Source organism: Pan paniscus, chromosome 18 (genome assembly GCF_029289425.2).
Source record: "Pan paniscus chromosome 18, NHGRI_mPanPan1-v2.0_pri, whole genome shotgun sequence".
NCBI classification, from domain to species: domain Eukaryota; kingdom Metazoa; phylum Chordata; class Mammalia; order Primates; family Hominidae; genus Pan; species Pan paniscus.
This window is the reverse complement of record NC_073267.2, coordinates 24,796,904-24,816,648: the sequence shown is the minus strand read 5'-3', so window position 1 is coordinate 24,816,648 and position 19,745 is coordinate 24,796,904. Positions and strand designations below refer to the sequence as shown.

Below are 19,745 nucleotides of genomic sequence, written 5' to 3'. Positions count from 1 at the left end.
CACCAGGAGTCTACCCAAGTACAAGTTCTTCCACATGGGACCATGAGGACTTGGGGATTGGTGTTCCCTCCTGGTTTTTTTCTTTAAACTCTTAGTTTGCCTGCCATAACGCTGCCCTTGACTTTGAGCCCCTTGGGGTCCAGGGACAGGAGAACTTCCTAACAAATGGAATGAGTCACACAATTCCTTGGGAATGGCTTCCAGGGTCATAAGAAGACCGTGGGCATCCTTTGCAGAACCGTCCTCCTCCCTCACTGGTCTGGCTTTAACTTCACTCTTGGTGATAGACAGAGGAGACATTGCTGTTCCTGGAGCACCAGATGCAGTAGAAAATTTTTTCTTTTGAGATGGAGTCTCACTCTGTTGCCTAGGCTGGAGTGCAGTGGCACAATCTCGGATCACTGCAACCTCCGCCTCCCAGCTTCAAGCGTTTCTTCTGCCTCAGCCTCCTGAATAGCTGGGATTATAGGCATGCGCCACCACACCTGGCTAATTTTTGTATTTTTAGTAGAGAAAGGGTTTCACCATATTGGCCAGGCTGGCCTCGAACTCCTGACCTCAGGTGATCTGCCCGTCTCAGCCTCCCAAAGTGCTGGGATTACAGGCGTGAGCCACTGCACCTGGCCAGATGCAGTAGAAAATTATCCACAGCCTAGAGCTCTGGAATGAACTGCACAGGGGGCCTGGACATGTCTGAGGCTTCAGTGCTATTCTCCCAGGGCCTCCCCATCTCTTTGCACCTTGACCCACCAACTGGTTGCATTGAGCTTGACAAACACTTCGTAAAGCAATTCTGGAAACTCATTCATCCATGCTTCTGTGATTAGGTTAAAGCAACTCTGTTTATCTTTATTGCTAATCTGATTTATGTCTGTTGTAATCGGTTCATTTATAATAACAAAACTAAGGTTACACTTTCCATCTCTATTTTCTCAGGCTATTTGGAATTCCTTGGGACTCATGGAGGTTGTACATACTTTGGCTTTCAGCCAAGTATATTTGACCTGACCTCCCCGGGAATTAGGGCTCTGTCCATCACTCTGATTTATATGTGAAGCTTCTGATCTTGTTTCCCCCCTCTTTCCCACCTCCTCTATCCCTGAGGGATGGTCACAGGTGAACTTTTCCTAAACTGCTAGTCCATGAGCTCATGTTAGCCCAAGTGCATCAGAATCACCTGGGAAAGTGAATTTAAAATCTAGGTTTCTGGGCTCCAACCCCAGTGAACTCTGATGCAGTAGTTCTGGGGTGGAGCTTGGGAATCTGTAATTCAGCATATTCTCCAGAGGGGCCTGGGGCACAGCCAGGTTTGGGAACCACTATTGCATAGAACCCCCAGTTCTCCTGTGAGTTTTCAAAATGGTTAACTAGCTAATACCTGGGTTGGGTTTCAGGCCTAACAACTGCCTTTTGCATTTTCTTGTCTTAGGAAAAAGGGTCAAGCAACCACAACCTGCTGGCTGCACCTCGAGCAGCGCTGACTCGGCTTAACCAGCAGGCCCACCAGCTGGCTTTCGATTCCGTGTTCCTGCGCATCAAACAACAGCTGTTGCTTATTTCCAAGATGGACGTGAGTTTCTCACTGACCACATCAATTTTCCCCGGGTCCTGCCTCCAACTCAAGCATACTGAGTGTGGGCTTAACCCTCCCTGTTCCAAGAGCTTTGGGAAGATCCCGCTTTAACTTTCCCAAGCCGGAAAGAGCCACTTTCCAATTTCACCTCATTGCTTAGCATGAATTTCTTATCTTTATTGTAGTTACTCTGATACTTTATTCACAGGCGGTTCTCAGGATTATTAAAATTGCTTGATTAACTTTCCCTATTTGGAGCAGCAGAGAAGTAATAGAGATTATGTGCCGCTTCGTAGGTTAGGCCAGGTCAGAAGAGCTAATTGTCTTTTGAGATTGAATTATTTTCACACCACACGAATCATTTCTGGAGAATTGGTTCTGGAACTTTACTCAGCGGAGTGCCTTATCAGAATTGAACTTGTGTTTTTGAGGGGGCTTTGGAGGGTTCTGTTCCTTTCTTTCCTTGATACCTTTTCTGTTTGGCTGTTTCTAGAATCGACTCACTTTCCTTTCCTCACGCCCTCTTCTCTTTTCTGGTTGTCCGAATTATTTTTCAAGGCATTGCCTGTTCTATTTTCTCTACTTGCTGTCTTTCCCCTGCTCCAGATCTTGTTACTTTCCTTTTGGATTACTGGGCGGGACAGCCCCCTGGTTAATGTATCTTACTGACCCTTCAAGGCCATTTGGATTCCAGTTATGGGCCTTTAATAACCAAGAGATCTTTTTACAAAATGACAAGAACTCATCTGGCAAAATCAAACGTGCTCTCCTTTCTGCCACCCTCTAGAAAGCCTGCAAGGCTGGGAGTCCAGGGCTCCTGCATGGTCTCAGTCAGGCCTCACCCCCTCACTGGGAGTCAGGATTCCCATCCGTAAAATTGCTCAGTTAAACGACATGATCGTGAGGTTCCTTCTACCCTTGAAGTTTGTGATTTTCACTCTTTATGATTTTTCTGTGCAAAATGCCATGAGATCTATTTCAATCAGATTTTGTATTTGTAGCACAGAAGGGGACGTAAAGTGGAGGAGAGCTGTAGCAGAAATGAGGCGGGTGCCATCACGTGGCTGAGTCATTCCTTCCTCCGTGAGCCTCCGTTTCCTCATCTGTGTGATGGGGATATAGTAATTCTCATATAGATTGATGAGGATTAAGTGAGATTTTGTATATTGATAGAATTTAGCATAGCACTGGCCACAGAGTAGATGCGTAATAAGTGGTAGTTTTCTTCTTTTCTGTGATTCTCATTTTTAAGAAGAATGACTTACTTGATTTTTTTAAAATAAAAATTGTATAGGTATTTATTTTTAGAAACTCAAGCAATACAAGAAAATACAAAAAAAAAAAAATCTAATAAATACCTCCAAGATCCCACCATTGAGAAATAATCAGCGTCAGCAGTTTGATGTCCAGCAACCCAGACATCTCTTTCTGCACGCCTATACATGTTAAAGGCTGATTGGGCATCAGTGGATAGATCTATAAGGAAGAAATGGAATTATACTATAATGCTGTTTTTAAGAAAAACAAGATATGCACAATATAATTTTATTTGACTTTAACCAGAAAAAAGAGACACTAAATGAATCTAAAGGAATTATTGAACTTGAGACATTTTTCTTTTCTTTTCTCTTTTTTTGAGACTGAGTCTCACTCTGTCACCCGGGCTGGAATGCAGTGGCACGATCTTGGATCACTACAACCTCTGCTTCCTGGGTTCAAGCGATCCTCCTGCCTCAGCTTCTCGAGTAGCTGGGACTATAGGTGCCTGCCACCACTCCAGGCTAATTTTTGTATTTTTTGGTAGAGACGGGGTTTCGTCAGGTTGCCCAGGCTGGTCTTGAACTCCAGACCTCCAGTGATTCACCCACCTCGGCCTCCCAAAGTGCTGGGATTACAGGCATGAGCCACCAAGCCTGGTCGAGATTTTTTTTCTTTTCTCCACGAAAGATACTCATTCCCCAGAAGCTCTCTCCAAGGTTATGAAAAAAAGATTATGAGTATGAAGAGATTGGAGTTGCCATTGCTTTTTGTTAATCCTGTTTCCATTGCAGACAGATACTGATACATATGATCCATTGAAAAACGAAAGGATTAGCTTTCTTTGTCTCTCTCCTGTCCCCTCCCTCACCTGCAGATTGGGTTGTTTGTATTATTTTTATTTTGTCAAAGCTGACGGTACTGACCTTCTGTTCTGAAACCTCAGTGCTTCCCAGCTTAGTTCTACATTTAAACAGGGGTGGTGCTTCCCCCGTCCTTTTCCCTCTACTTCTGCATTCCAGAGTTCATTATTGATGGTGGAGTTCCTGGGTGCTTGGCCCTACCTTCTCATTCCGGCTTCACCACAGCACCGTGGCCCCTTGGGAATGGGTGCAGGTGGCTTTGGAGATTAGGAGGAGCACTCCGAGGGTGCCAGCACACAATACCCAGGCAAACACTCTGGCCTTAAGGATTTGAAAATTAAACCCTGGTCATCAAATGTTTGTTTTCAGCATTTGCTGGTAAATTCTATTGCCCTTTTATATTCCGAGACTACAAACCAATGCTATATTTGATTTCAAAATGGATTATTGAAGTTTACCTATTTTACCTGGTGACAGATGGATAGAAAAGCCCATTTGAAGGACACTTTAAATAAATTTTGAACAATTAAAAAATGACCTGCAGCATTTCCCTATTGCCCTCAAGTGACATTCTCTGCTGTTTCCCCGCCCCCTCCTTTTTTTTTTTGAGACAAAGTCTCACTCTGTTGCCCAGGCTGGAGTGCAGTGGTGTGATCTCCACTCACTGCAACCTCCGCCTCCTGGGTTCAAACACTTCTCATGCCTCAGCCTCCCAAGTATCTGGGACTACAGGCGAGCGTCACCACACCCGGCTAATTTTTGTATTTTTAGTAGAGATGGGGTTTCACCATGTTGGCCAGGCTGGTCTCAGACTCCTGGGCTCAAGTGATCCGCCTGCCTCAGCCTCTCAAAGTGCTGGGATTAGAGGCATGAGCCACCGCAGCCAGCCATCTGCTGCTTTTTAAGCACCCTCCTATTTCAAGCCACTCTGTCTTGCGCTTCTTCCAAACTTCTTTCCCACTCCAGCTGTTCTTTCCCTCTCTCCTCTGCCTGTTCATGTTTTGAGGCTGCTCCTCCTGCCTCCCCTTTGAGGCCTTTCCTGGGGCCTCCAGGCTGCAGTCCCTGGGATGGATGGCAGCAGTGCTTGTCTTCGCCCTGCACATTGGTACCTGCTCTTGGTTTCCTGGAAGCCGTTGCTTCTCCCCACACTCTGCTTCCCAGCCTGTCACCATCTGGGCTCCCTTGCTGCACCCCTCTTTGCCGACAAACCACCAAGGATTGCTGTCCCTTCCTTTTCTCTGTGTCCCACACCTGTCTCCACAGGGGATTCTCATCATCTCTGAGCTGTTTTTGAGCTTTTCATCTGCCCCCCACCCCAATTTTCTGCAGAGCTGCTGTATTCACCTTCACAAAGCATTGTTTTGGTTTTATCTCTCCTCATTCAAAACCCTCCCCAGGGCTAGTCTGATTGTCTGTTTTTAGCAACTTCTTATGGACCTTTTCACGCATACACAGAAGTAGGGAGAAGAGTATAAGGAACTCCATATACTCATCACCTGCTCCAACCATGATCCACTCCTAGCCATCCTGTTTCATACATACCGCCTCATCTGAAATAGAAGGACTCTAAAAATAATCACAGTACCATAGTCAACCCTAAAAAAGAAAAAGAAAAGGAATTCCTAATGTCATCAGTGTTCAAATTTCCAGTTGTTTTATAAATGGCATAATTTATTTTAACCCTTTGAGTCAGGATGTAGGATCCAGGATCCTGCACGTAGAGATTTATTGGGATGTCTTTTTTGTCGTTTTTGAATGGTAAGTTTCCTCTCTCTCTCTTTTTCCCTTGCAATTTACTTGTTCAAGGTAAAGCCTTTACTTAGCCTGGTGTTTAAAGCTGTGCCTTCTCCCTCCAGCCTCTGTCTGCCTCTGTGTACCGCATACATCCTATGGCCAGCCGCTTCTCTAATCGCCCTGAGCTCTTCTTGCTCCTTGCCTCTGACACCGAGAGCTCTAGAAGTGGGAGGCAGCACTCATGTGTCTGCAGGGGGGAGAGGGGAGGGGCCAGAACAGGATGGGAGGTGTGGGGGTGTACAGGGTGGGAGTATGTCAGGGGGTCTTGCTTCCCCAAGTAGCTCCCTTCTAGAGAGCAAGGAGCAAATCTTACATTTCTTTATCTCTTCCCTGCAAAGCTTAGCACAAGACACTCGACATCCTGGGTACTTGGTAAATGTGGATGGTTGGCGTGTTCCTTCTCGGTGGACTGGGAGTTAGCTGGAAAAAATGTAGGCTCTTTTGAGACAAAAGAGCATTCGCAGGCAAGAACAAAGAGTCTAGAAAACTGTAGGACAAGGGTTGGGGGCACCTGGGGTGGGGAAGAAAAGGGCTCATTTACATCAAAGAAAATGAGACCGAATCAAGTGGGCGCTAGAGAGCACAGGGAGGGCTGCCGAGGCTGAGCCTGGGCTGGGAGCCCAGGGTTGGACATGGTCATTCCTTTCCCGGAATGCTACTTAAAGGATCAGGCAACCGGATCCGGCATCAGGTGGCTGCAGACAGCAGTTCCTACATGACTGCCGGAGTCACTCCCAGAGTTCAGCCAGAAAGGGCCTTGTTTTCCAGGCTGGCTTTAGAGTGGCTCAGGTTGGAAGTAAGAAGCGAGATTTCTGTGTGAAGGTGTGCCACTCTGAAGTCTGTGAGCACATGTGCACAGGTCCTTTACCCAACTCTATATAAACTGCTGGGAAGGCTCCCACAGCAACACGGAAGATGTTTCCACTCCAAATGGCAAGAAACACGTGTTAGTGCTGAGGTTCTCCTCGCACAGGGGGACTACAGAGAGGCCAGAGGGGCAGCTGTTGGGGTTTGGAAGTGCCGTCCCATCCCCATCCCTCTGAGTTCTGATGAGTTGAGAAACAGATCCAGAAGGTGGTGAGAAATAAAGCAGCAGCTTTAGTTGAGGTAAAGCAGTATTGCCAATGAGGCTTGGCTCTTCCTGCAGCCAGAGGGGCTTCCTAGGTCTCCCTCCCAGATAAGGGACTGACACGTGGCCTCTGTGGGGGACCTCAGGGTGCCCTGTTCTCCTTAGGGTGCTAAGGACCCACGAAGTAGTGAGGCTGTCTGCACCCAGCACCTCTCTACACAGTGGCCCCGCTACGCAGAGAAACTTGGACCAAAAATATCCAGCTTTCTCCTGTTACAATCTCAGCGAGATAAATGAAAGGGATCAGTTCCCACCCCACAGTTCAGCCAGTGTGGCAGTTCCTGTTTCATGGACCTGCAGGAATGCGGAGAGAGAATTCGTTGCCTTCTGTATGGCGGGCTTCCAGGTGAAGCTTTAAAGAAGAGAAGCCCCTGCCTGCTGAGTGGTGGAGGCTCCAACGGTCAGCTCCAACCAAAGACAGTGCCTCCAGGGAAGGCCATGTTCTTCTTGTGTATTTCTGGGTGGCGTCTTCACAGCTGCCTGGCTGCTAGGTACTGATTGTGTCCTCTTGTTCCACCCTTAGAGCTGGAATACGGCTGGCATCGGAGAAACCCTCACAGATGAACTGCCTGCCTTTAGTCTCACCCCTCTCGAGTACATCAGCAACGTAAGAGCTTCTGTGTGCTTCTCCAGGGTGGTCGAAGTCTTTCAGACCTTCCTTGTCTTTTGATTCTTGCCCTTATAGTCATTTCCCCATGGGTGCTATCTGACCCTTTTGGGTAGCCTGTGCTTTGGGGTAGTCTGCACCCAGATCCTGGACTTTAAGAAGATCAGCAGAGCCACATGGCGATTCCAGACCCCAGCACATTCTCACTCCTTCACCATCTCTCCCTATATGAGATGTGGCCAGTACCTGAGGGCGTCAGAGTTGAGAGTCTAATGGGAAATTCTGACTTGGGAAGACAGGAGGCAGATGGCCAATTCTTCTCTGTGACTTTCAGAAGAGTAGTGTGTGTTTGTGGTTGTGAATTCAAATTCAGCCAGCTTTTAGTGATCACCTACTATGTGCCAGGCTCTGTGTGGAGTGCTTTCATGTTTAACTTCATAGCAACAAACAAATCTCTTCAGAAGAATTACAGTTATAGAGGCTTAATATTAAAAGAGAACAGAATAAACCATGCAGGGGAATGGGGGCACGTGGAGTCCTTGCTGCCCTCCCCATTCACCCCTGGGAATTGACAGTCACCCAGACACCTGCACATGGCCTTTCCTTCCATTCCTTCCTGCAGTCTAGCTCAGGTGCTCTTAAATGTCAGTGCGCACAAGAAACACTATAGAGGAGTAACATGTGCCAAACCACACTCACCTCACACAATGGGAGATTTCTGAGACTTTTCAAGGTGATTTCTGCCTTACGCTCTTGCCTTAGAATCCAACCCCTATGTGTAAGTTGTGACTCTGCCAAAATGACTAGAAGGGAATTTTAAAAGTATTATAAATGTTAGGCTGGGCATGGTGGCTCATGCTTATAGTCACAGCACTTTGGGAGGTAGAGGCGAGAGAATTGCTTGAGCCCAAAAATTTGAAACCAGTCTGGGCAACATAGGGGGACCCCGCCTCTACAAAAAAGTAAAAAATTATCCAGGCATGGTGGTGTGTCCTGTGGTCCCAGCTACTTGGGGTGCTGAGGTGGGAGAATCGCTTGAGCCCAGGAGGTCGACGCTGCAGTGAGCTGTGATTGCACCACTGCACTCCTGCCTGGGCCACACAGCAACCCCTGCCTCAGGAAAAAAAAAAAAAAAAGTACATGTTGTATAATTGCAAGAAGTGCATGGCAGTCCCTCTGGCAGGCAGTGAGGTGGCTGGCTCTCTGCTCTCTGTTCATTTGGGGCAGTATCAAGTCTAAAACAACAGTCATTTCCCTTCTATTTCCCAGGGCACCTGATACCCTCTACTGATGAAACTGTTAAGATGTGGGTTGGTCTTTACAACCCATGGGAATAATCTGATTTTATTTTTATTTATTTATTTATTTTTGAGATGGAGCCTCTGTCACCCAGGCTGGAGTGCAGTGGCGCGATCTTGGCTCACTGCAACTATGGCCTCCTAGATTCAAGTGATTCTCCTGCTACAGCCTTCCGAGTAGCTGGGATTACAGGCGCCCACCACCACACCTGGCTAATTTTCCTATTTTTAGTAGATACAGGGTTTCGTCATGTTGACCAGGCTGGTCTCAAACTCCTGACCTGAAGTGATCTGCCCACCTTGGCCTCCCAAAGTGCTGAGTTTACAGGCATGAGTCACTGTGCCCGGCTGAATGATCTGATTTTAGAGCAGAGACAGTATGCTTGCAGTCTAAATTGATTCAGAAAATGATGGTGCTGGAAGGGACCTGAGTGGCTACCAAGTTGATTCTAAGGTTGAAGAAACTGAGGTCTAGAGAGGGAATGAGGGCTAGGAGGAGTTTCCAGGCCCGGGCCCTTCCCTGCCTGCTGCTGTCCTCCTGAGCTGTACGGAGGCTGATGACCTGAACCCAGGAAAGGAACACCTAATTGAACACGTACTGTGTGCAGAGACAGTGCCAGGTTGTTTAGTGGCTGGGCCAGATCATGTCCATGAGACAGGTGTGGCAGCCCTCCTTCACAGTGGGAGTGGGGCTGGGAGGAAGCAGCGACTTACCCAGTGGCTGCTCTGTTAGGACGCCAGCTGCTTTACGTGCATAGCACACGTATTAATTCTACCCTCACCACAACCTTTTGAAGTAATATGAGGTCATCCTCATTTCAGCGATGATGATCCGAGGTCCTGACAGATTAAGTTGCCCAGGTTCTCACAGTGATAGAGCCAAAACTCCAACCCAAGTCTGTCTGACCTCAAAACTTCATTTTTCCCAAGTCAGTGAGTTAACCCAACCAGGATATCAAGAAATATTGATTGCATATGTGAGAATAGTAGACAAATACCCACAGGTGGGATGATAAGCAGCCCTTTCCATATTGATTTCCAAGGAGTGAATAGAGACAAGATCCCTGGGAGAAACCTGCACCGTGAGATCTAGGAACCCCAGCAATCCCTACAGTCTAAGGCCAATTGATTGAAGTTAGAGATGTCAGATTACTGAAATTTTTCACCTAAATGATACTTTGCCTTGTTGGTGAAAGCCCTCACCCACACAGAATCATGTGAGCATTGTAAAGAGATGAAATAGGAGAAAATGCTTTGAAATTTAAAAACAATATATATGCAAGGTAAAACTGAGTCTGTGGACTTAGCCAAAAGCTTATGGCTACAGATGAAAGGTATACCAAATATAGGAGTATGTCTGGGGTCTTTGTACGTAGTAGGTGTTCAGGAAGGGCTTGTTGAGAGGAATTATTGTAGTACAGAGAAATTCCAACACCAGAAATCAGCATCCTTCTCTTCCCCCAGCCTTGGGGAAAAATGATGAATTTGTTAACACTTCAAGCTGAAATTTACAGTAGCTGTTGTTATTAGTGAGGTAAGTGGCCACTTGCTTACTTTGGGTGAAAGATTATACTAAGTACATGAAAGAAAAAAATGATTTATTTTACCATCTGTGTACCTCTTATAAAGGGACGCCAGTCCAGGCACAGTGGGTCACGCTTGTAATCCCAGCACTTTGGGAGGCCGAGGTGGGCGGATCACCTGAGGTCAGGAGTTCAAGACCAGCCTGGCCAACATGGTGAAACCCCGTCTCTACTAAAAATACAAAAAAAATTAGCCAGGTGTGGTGGTAGGCACTTGTAATCCCAGCTACTCGGGAGGCTGAGGCAGGAGAATTGCTTGAACCCAGGAGGCGGAGGTTGCAATGAGCCGAGATTGCACCATTGCACTCCAGCCTGGGCAACAAGAGCAAAACTCTGTCTCAAAAAAAAAAAGAAAAAAGAGAAAAGGAACACCAAACTAATAATGGATGTTTACACTTACACAGCCAAACCATATTGAATGTTTGGAAAGAAGGGCATGATCATCCTGTAGTTCTCTGGTCTGGGTAGATTTTCGAGTCTGTGTTAACTTCTGGACACCACACCCTGAAAGGAGCCCGCTGTTACGTAGACATGTGTGAGGCCAGATTGAGAAGATCTTGCTTTGATAGTCTCCTGACTTTTAGTTTACAGAATTAATTATCAGTGACAGGAATGTCATGGAATGAATATGTAGCAGGAAGAAAAAAAAGCAACAACAGGCAGAAAGACCTTTTAAAAACATATATTATCATTTTGAAACCTGAAAAGTCAACCCCCTTATTTTGAAACAAAACACATACTTAGCCTTAAAACACAAAACAATGAATTACAATAGAAATAGGAAACAGTGGTCTAAATTACACTCTTGGCATCACATGGATATCTGACAAACACATGACCAAGACTGTGCTAATTGTGGGCATGTCCTAAATGTCTTTTAGGACAATTGCAAATGACCTTTTGCAATTCCCCACCAGCCAAGGTTTTGTCTATCTTTAGTTTCAAGAGTTTATATTATGAAAACAATATAGTTTTTTCTCCAAATTAATTATAGTTATAAATGGCTTTTTTTCAAACAGAATTCCTTTCTTCTTCTGGTTAAATTATCTAGGAGGGAGAGAATCAGATCCAAATCCAGAAGACAGGTTTTTTTTTTTTTTCTGAGACAGAGTCTCTTTTTTTTTGAGACAGAGTCTGCCCAGGCTGCAGTGCAATGGCATGATCTTGGCTCACTGCAACCTCCGCCCCCGCCGAGTTCAAGTGATTTTCCTGCCTCAGCCTCCCGAGTAGCTGGGATTACAGGTGCCTGCCACCATCCCCGGCTAATTTTTGTACTTTTAGTAGGATAGGGCTTCACCATGTTGGCCAGGCTGGTCTTGAACTCCTGACCTCAGGAGATCCATCCGCCTCGGCCTCCCAAAGTGCTGGGATTACAGGTGTGAGCCACTGTGCCTGGCCTCAGAAGACAGGATTTGAATTCTTGCTTGGCCCCACACTTTCTGACACTAGTATCTTACTGGTTTTTCACCTATGAACAGTAATAATACTTATATTTACACAATGCTTCAAATTTTACAAAGCATTTTGATATCCATTACTTCATTGGAGATAGAGATTGTGTTGAATGCATTTCAAAAATATTGAGGCCATTATAAGAAGGATGAATCTATAATCTATATGCAAGCTACCAGTGATTCTTTTTTTAGGGTACTGCCATAACAAGCATCACCACATACTAGAAAGATCAGACTTGGGATCACCCGAGGTCTAGCAATTTTGTCTCTCTGCCATTTGCCTTCACACAAATGTACCCATAAAGTAATAACCCGTATGTGTCAATGTCAGGCTAACAGAGCTTTCTTTTGTTTCAGATCGGGCAGTACATCATGTCCCTCCCCCTGAATCTTGAGCCATTTGTGACTCAGGAGGACTCTGCCTTAGAGTTGGCATTGCACGCTGGAAAGCTGCCATTTCCTCCTGAGCAGGGTAAGCGGGGACCGTTTCTGGCGATGTTACAAGTCAAGCTGTCAGTTTCCAGGGTAGAAACTCCAGATGACACCTTATCCTTGGGCTCATTTGTCACCAAGCCCTGTTTTTTTTTTTTAACCTTCTAACATGTACTTTTTGTACACATGCTGTATCTAAAACAATATCACAACTTGAAAAAATCTATAACCACATCCCACTGTGGAACACACTGGTATTTCTACTTTCGCTTGTGCCTTCTGGCTCTGCTCTGTAAGCAGATGGTATTTTGTATGTAACTTTGTATTCTGTATTATTGTTATTATTGAGACAGAGTCTTGCTGTGTCACCTAGGCTGGAGTGCAGTGGCGCGATCTTGACTCACCACAACCTCCGCCTCCTGGGTTCAAGCAATTCTCCTGCCTTAGCCTCCTGAGTAGCTGGGACTACAGGCACGCACCACCACGCCTGGCTAATTTTTGTATTTTTAGCAGAGACGGGGTTTCACCATGTTGGCCAGGCTGGTCTCGAACTTCTGACCTCAAATGATCCGCCTGCCTCATCCTCCTAAAGTGCTGGGATTACAGGCATGAGCCACTGCACCTGGCCCTAAGATGTAACTGTTTTCGGTTTCCTGTGTTTCCCATTGAGACCAGAAGCTTCCTGGTACTTTGGTGCATTCAGCAGCTACTGCAGGCCTGTGTTTTCCTTGATGACCTCCTTTTCTTTTCAGGGGATGAATTGCCCGAGCTGGACAACATGGCTGACAACTGGCTGGGCTCGATCGCCAGAGCCACAATGCAGACCTACTGTGATGCGATCCTACAGATCCCCGAGCTGAGCCCACACTCTGCCAAGCAGCTGGCCACTGACATTGGTGGGTCCCCACAAGACAGGCGGTGGGAGGGACAGCTCTTGCCTGCTGCATCTGTCAGTTTCTCCTTTGCCCTCCAGGAATCTCATCCCAAGTCTCCCCTTAGCTTCAGCTGTGGATTTGGCTCTGAAGCTGGTTGAAAATTCAGGTTCTCCAGGCCCTGCCCCAGAGATTCTGACTTAGCAAGACCGGGTTGAAGCTCAGACATCTATGTTTTCGAAGAGGACTTGAGAACCATTGAGGGGAGCTTCAGTGAGATAAGCTTCAGCGAGTCCTGCAGCCTGGCCCCACCTGGCCCGCTCCATTTGTGCCATAATTCCCAACCAGTGTTTAATGAGCTCTTACTGCATACCAGGCATGCCTGGCGCTGGACCAAGCACTCGCACCCATCGTCTTATGTAATTCCAAACTCCCCTGTGAGGTGGGTGCTCTCTTCTCCATCATACCGATAGGGAACAGAGGCCCAGGGCAGTTGCATAACAAGGCCATGTGGCCAGGGTCACTTTGTGGTCTCCATCCAGATAGCATCCTGCCTGCCAAGTCAGTGGGCGTGTCCCCTTTGCTCCTGCCTGCCCTCTTCACTGGAGGGCCTCACTGCCCAGGTGTACTCTGAGCATGGGGCTACTGCTGGCAGGTGGCAGGGAGTCTCCCCAGTCTCTTGATGCCATTCCATTGCCTTGTCTGCTCTTTAGCCTAACGCACCTCTCGGGGTGGTCAGGAGAGCGGGTGGTAGAAGCCTGAAAGATCAGCTCCCTGGGGACACAGCCAGAGCTTCGTCCTCAGTGACCACAGGGCTGAGCCAGGCTCAACTGGCTTCTGGCTCTTGTTTTGCAGAAGAAGAACTAGAAGCAAGGTGCTTTCCTCCGGGTCCCAGAGCTGTTAGTGATGGAGCCAGGCCTGGGATCCAGCTGTCCTGAGTTCCTGACCCCTGCTCATTTCATAGTCAGCTCTCAGCACTTACCAGAGGAACAGGCAGCCTTTTGGCTACTTCCCTTCAGAGAAAGAGAGATGAGAGAATTCAAATGCGTGTTGGTGTTCCCTGTTAGTACAAGCAGCAGCAGGGGGAAGAACTGGAACTAGTGAGTGGAGTGAAATCTAGGGATTGCCCCTCAGTTTCAGTTGTCCTTGTTATTCCTCCCTGTTAAGCTCCCCCTGCAGATTCATTTCTTCACTCATTCAGCATTGCTCGAGCATCTGTGTGCCAGCTGTAGTTCTAGGAGATAGAGACAACAAAGCTTTAGGCAGCTCCCATGCTTACTGAGCTTACACTGTAAGGATGTACAGTTAGGGGCAGGGAAGGTCAGGCTAGTATATGAAACTGGCAGGGTATAAGGCGACAGAGTGGTGAGGTCTGTGGCAAAGCATGCACACCTGAAAGACATTCAAATTAAGCATGAGCACAAACAGAACAAAAAACACTGCTCGCCAAACAAAAATGTCCTAGTAGACTGTGGGCCAGCTCTTTGCAGCTCTTGGCTGACAGTCAAGTGGAGCTCATGGTTTTATGGATAAACTTGTAAAGGAGTAAGTACGTGCCTGGCGGCACCTTTGCTGGGAAGCAGCTCTTCCTGAGTCAGCCATGACAGAGCAGGCATCTCCTCCTGGCCCTGCCCTGAGTGGGGCCTAAAAAGAAAACACAGGGGGCTGGGCACCATGGCTCATGCCTGTAATCCCAGCACTTTGGGAGGCTGAGGCAGGAGGATCGCTTGGGCCTAGGAGTTTGAGGCCAACCTGGGCAACATAGCGAGACCCTGTCTCTACAAAATATTAAAAACAAAACAAAACAAAAAACACAAGGAAGGTTGAGGCCTTGCCTGGAGCTCCACTTTAGTCAAGGAGAAGAGATGAACCCAAGATCAGAAGGTAGCCGGTGGGGGGGCGCTGAGCGCGGTGGCTCACGCCTGTAATCCCAGCACTTTGGGAGGCTGAGGTGGGTGGATCACCTCAGGTCAGAAGTTTGAGACCAGTCTGGCCAACATGGCGAAACCCCGTCTCGCCAGGCGTGGTGGTAGGCGCCTGTAATCCCATCTACTTGAGAGGCTGAGGTAGGAGAATTGCTTGAACCCAGGAGGCGGAGGTTGCAGTGAGCCGAGATCGCAGCATTGCACTCCAGCCTGGGTAACAAGAGTGAAACTCCGTCTCAGAAAAGAAAAGAAAAAAAAAACTAGCCAGGGGCATATCGGGTGGTGCTGTCTTCTAGTCTTTCCAAGCATGAACTGGGAGGAGCTGGAGAAGGCTTTGCAAGGCTTCCCTTGGGTTGGGTTGCACTGCCCAGGCAGGAGGGAAAGGCAGCATTGATATATTGATCACCTGCGACACATCAGGTGCTCTCATGTTCGTTTCCCGCTTCATCCCCTATCCATGCTGCCGGATGGGTGGTAACTGTGGACAGATGGAAGCAGAGACTCAGGGAGGTGGAAGGGCTTCTCTGAGGTCACACCTGGCTGCACCTGGTTTGCTCCCCCATGCTGTCTGTTTTGCCCAAGCTTGCCTGGTGGTTAGAACCACCGGGGTCGCTTTGTAGAATGACAGAACCCTAGAATCCTCTCTTGGGATGCTCATCGACCTAGTCTGGGGGTAGGCTCAGAAATCTGTATCCGATTGTATCCCCAGTGCCTCAGGGGTCATCTGGGAAATGTGGAAACCTGTGTTATACCAGGGTCCCACCCCAGACACTGTCCTTGTCTTCACTGCGGCGTTCTGACAGGAGGTCTTTAGTAACTGCTCAGACAAGCTTGTGTGTCTCCTGACCCTCTGGGTTTTCCAAGTGGTCAGTGGATACCCTGGGGGCCAGGGCTTGGAACCCAGGAGTCCCCAGAACAGAGCTTTGGGTGAGGTCAGCTGGTCCTTCAGACTGGTGCTGAAGGCGGGTGTGTGCATGTGAGTGTGTGTGAGTGTGGATGTGAGAGTGTGTGTGGATGTGAGAGTGTGTGTGCATGTGAGTGTGTGTACATGTGAGTGTGTGTGCGAGTTGTGTGTGAGTGTGGATGTGAGAGTGTGTGTGCATGTGAGTGTGTACATGTGAGTGTGTGCGCATGTGAGTTTGTGTGAGTTTGGATGTGAGAGTGTGTGCGTGTGTGTGCATGTGAGTGTGTGTGTGGTTGGGGATGGGAGTGATGTTGGTTAGTTCTTTATTAAATTAGAGTTCCTAGACTCGAGCCAAGCTCACAGTCTGGTCTGACACTGTGGGAAGAACCTGGTGAGTAAAGGGCCTATTGAGGGCAGGGTTGGCGCCCCGCATCTAGGGACTTGGCAGGGCAGCTTCTCTGTTTCATATTCAGGGGAGGCCCTGTGGGGCTCTGACCTGCTTGGTGCTGAGTCTGTGGAGCTCTGTCTGTCTCCTCTCCGCCCCCACAGACTATCTGATCAATGTGATGGATGCCCTGGGCCTGCAGCCGTCCCGCACCCTCCAGCACATCGTGACGCTCCTGAAGACCAGGCCTGAGGACTATAGACAGGTCAGCAAAGGCCTGCCCCGTCGCCTGGCCACCACCGTGGCCACCATGCGGAGTGTGAATTACTGACCCCACCACACACCGGACCACCAAGAGAGCCAGGGCTGCTGTTTCGCGACTCACCAGCACAGATTTGCTCAGAAACTCTGCCCAAGATTGGGCAGAAGTTACTTTAAAAAGACTTGGTTCAGCTGGTCACGGTGGCTCACGCCTGTAATCCCAGCACTTTGGGAGGCCAAGCCAGATGGATCATGAGGTCAGGAGTTCGAGACCAGCCTGACCAACATGGTGAAACCCCATCTCTACTAAAAATACAAAAATTAACAGCAGAGCGAGACTCTGTCTCAAAAAAAAAAAAAAAAAAAAAAGACTTGGTTCATTTGTATAATCAAAAAGAGTTGTAAATTAAAGATGTATTATTTATCAGAGAAGACTTTTTAGATAATTTTTTTAAAGGATCAGATCTTGAAAATTGAATAAATAACTACTGTGAAATGCAAGAAGACTGTTTCCTTCTTCTTTTTTTTTCCCCCTCACTCTTTCACCCAGGCTGGAGTGCAGTGGTGTGATCTTGGCTCACTGCAGCCTCCGCCTCCTGGGCTCAAGTGATTCTCCCCCTTCAGCCTCCCGAGTAGCTAGGATTACAGGCACCCGCCACCACGCCCGGCTAATTTTTGTATTTTTAGTAGAGATGGGGTTTTGCCATGTTGGCCAGGCTGGTCTCAAACTCCTGACCTTAAGTGATCTGCCTGCCTCAGCCTCCCAAAGTGCTGGGATTACAGGTGTGAGCCACTGCACCCGGCCTCTTACTTCTTCAGTGCATTTTTTAGTGCTTCCCACATGTCTGCCATGTTGTGCGCACTGGGAATGTCTAGGGATATGGGTCCTCCCCTGTAGCTTATGTTCAGTGGGAGAGGGAGGGAGAAGAAGGTAAATGGGGATAATTTCAGAGGTAAGTGCTAGCAGAAAAGCGGGTGTCAGGGTGGAAGCTGGCACTGCATAAAGTGGGCAGCCCGAGACCTACAGAGTAAGAGCCATGTGGCAGAGAGTGAAGGAGGAGGTGCGTTCAGGCCCAGGGAGTGGTGCAGACCGGGCCCTGAGGCATGTCCAAGGGCGGCTGGGGCAGGAGAGGAGGGGCTTCATGGAGGAAAGGGTGAAGCAGTATCCCTGGAGAAGCTGGGGGCCAGATCATAAGGGGGCTCGTCAGCCATGGTAAGGAATTAGGCTTTCAGTTTTTTCCTTTTTTTTTTTTTGAGACAAGGTTTCACTCTGTCACCCAGGCTGGAGTGCAGTGGCACAATCGCAGCTCACTGCAGCCTCGAATTCTTGGGCTCAAGCAACTCCCCCGCTTCAGCTCGTTAAATAGCTGAGACTGCAGATGGAGACCACCATACCTGGCTAATTTTTTAAAACATTTTTTGTAGGAACGGGATCTTGCTTTGTTGCCCAGGGTGGTCTCGAACTCCGAGGCTCAAGTGATCCTCCTGCCTTGGCCTCCAAAGTGCTAGGATTACAGGCGTGAGCCACTGTGCCTGGCCCACATTTTTTCTTTTTTAAAATGTATGGTGTATGAACTTCAGTGTTTTTCATTAATAGCGTCTATCTGTTAAGATTATATTTGGCTATAAATAATGGAATAACGTAATTTGAGTGACTTAAACAGAAATTAATTTTTCTTGATAACAAGAAATAAAAAAGAAGTAAAAGGTGGCTGGGCACGGTGGCTCACGCCTATAATTCCAGCACTTTGGGAGGCTGAGGCAGGCAGATCACCTGAGGTCAGGAGTTCAAGACGAGCCTGGCCAACATGGCAAAACCCCGTCTCTACTAAAAATACAAAAATTAGCTGGGCATGGTGGTGCGTGCCTGTAATCTCAGCTACTCTGGAGGCTGAGGGAGGAGAATTGCTTGAACCCAGGAGGCAGAGGTTGCAGTGAACCCAGATAGTGCCACTGCACTCCAGCCTGGGTGACAGAGTGAGACTCCATCTCAAAAAAAAAAAAAAAAAAATAGTGGTGGCTACAGGCACTGATTTAGTGGCTGGCTGGAGTCAGGCCCTGTGCTTTGAAACTTAGCCCCATGTGCTGGAGGCCTCATTGTGGCAGGTGACTCTTGCAACTGCAGGTGCTGCATCTGCATTCAGGGAAAAAGGGAGCAGAGAAGGTAGAGCAGCAATTCTGTCCCTTCTATCATGCAAGTGGCGGCTTCCCTGGAAGCCCTGGCCAGCCTTCTCCTAGCCCTCACTGGCTGTTTCTCAGTCATGAGGCATCCCCGCTACAAAGGAGGCGGGAAAGCCCAGGCTGGCTTCTACCAGCGTTTCTCAGCCTTGGCTATTGACGTTTTGGGCTGTACAGCTCTGTGTTTGACGCTGTTCTGTGCGTTGCAGGCTGTTTAACTTTCCTGACCCACTAGATGCCAGTAGTATTTTCCTAGTTGTGAAACCAAAAATGTCTCCAGAAACTTCCTCCAGTTGAGAAACACTGGCTTAGACCAATCAGGATTTATAGCCTGAGCTGGGCTTATTGGCTGCCTTGATTGGGTTTCTGTTAACAAGAAAGAAAGGGGATGGCAGTGGTGCCTGTCGCAGGGGCTGTCATTGGAATTGAGCCCTGCCTGGGTCTCAGGGGCTGGGCTGAGCTCTGCCTCTCTCTGGGATGTCTCACTTAAACCTCACCACAGACTGGGCATGGTAGCTCACACCTGTAATCCTAGGGCTTTGGGAGGCTGAGGCGGGAGGATCGCTTGAGGCCACGAGTCTAAGACCAGCTTGGGCAACATAGTGAGACCCTGTCTCTACAAAAAAAAAATATAACAGTTAGCCTGCGGTGGTGCGCACCTTTGGTTTCAGCTACTTTGGAAGCTGAGGTGGGAGGATTGCTTGTGCTTGGGAGTTTGAGGCTGCAGTGAGCCAAGATTGCACCATTAGACTCCAGCCTGGGTGATAGAGCAAGACTCATCTCTATAAAAATTTTTTTAAAATTATCTGGGCTTGGTGGTGGGCACCTGTAGTCCCAGCTACTCAAGAGGGTGAGACAGGAGGCTCACTGGAGCCCAGGAATTGGAGGTTGCAATGAGCTATGATCTCGCCACTGCCCTCCAGCCTGGGTGACAGTGAGACCCTGTGTCAATCAATCAATATATAAATAAATAAACAGACCTCACTCTAGCCTTGGGAGGCGGGGAGTCTTATCCGCAGTATGGCGAGGTTTAAGGACTTTCCTAGAGCCATTCAGCTACCCTGTGGCAGGGCCGGAGTTCAGAGTGAGCCTGGTGACTGCGGCACCTGTACTCTTGCCCGGCTATCAGGCAGCCTTCCTCATGTGGGACACGGTGGGCACGTGGCGGGACATCTCATCCCAGCGGGCCAGCAGGTGGCCCAGGCCAGCCCTCTGGAGTGACCCTGCCAT

The 19,745-nt window shown here is 48.2% G+C and overlaps 1 protein-coding gene across 2 annotated transcripts in view; it reads left to right on the top strand.

Moving 5' to 3' along the window:
- The window catches only part of COG7 (component of oligomeric golgi complex 7), a 64,744-nt gene extending 47,906 nt beyond the window's left edge, over positions 1-16,838 (top strand). Inside the window, exons 13-17 of one of the 2 annotated variants that reach the window (XM_003813706.4) lie at positions 1,430-1,570; positions 7,140-7,223; positions 11,916-12,030; positions 12,743-12,886; positions 16,241-16,838. In XM_003813706.4, the coding sequence (XP_003813754.1) occupies positions 1,430-1,570; positions 7,140-7,223; positions 11,916-12,030; positions 12,743-12,886; positions 16,241-16,407 (651 nt within the window). In that variant the 3' untranslated portion in view covers positions 16,408-16,838. Of the gene's footprint in view, positions 1-1,429; positions 1,571-7,139; positions 7,224-11,915; positions 12,031-12,742; positions 12,887-16,164 lie in introns of both variants that reach the window. The other variant, XM_063598575.1, reaches the window with a different exon arrangement.
- The last annotated feature ends 2,907 nt before the right edge of the window (positions 16,839-19,745 follow it).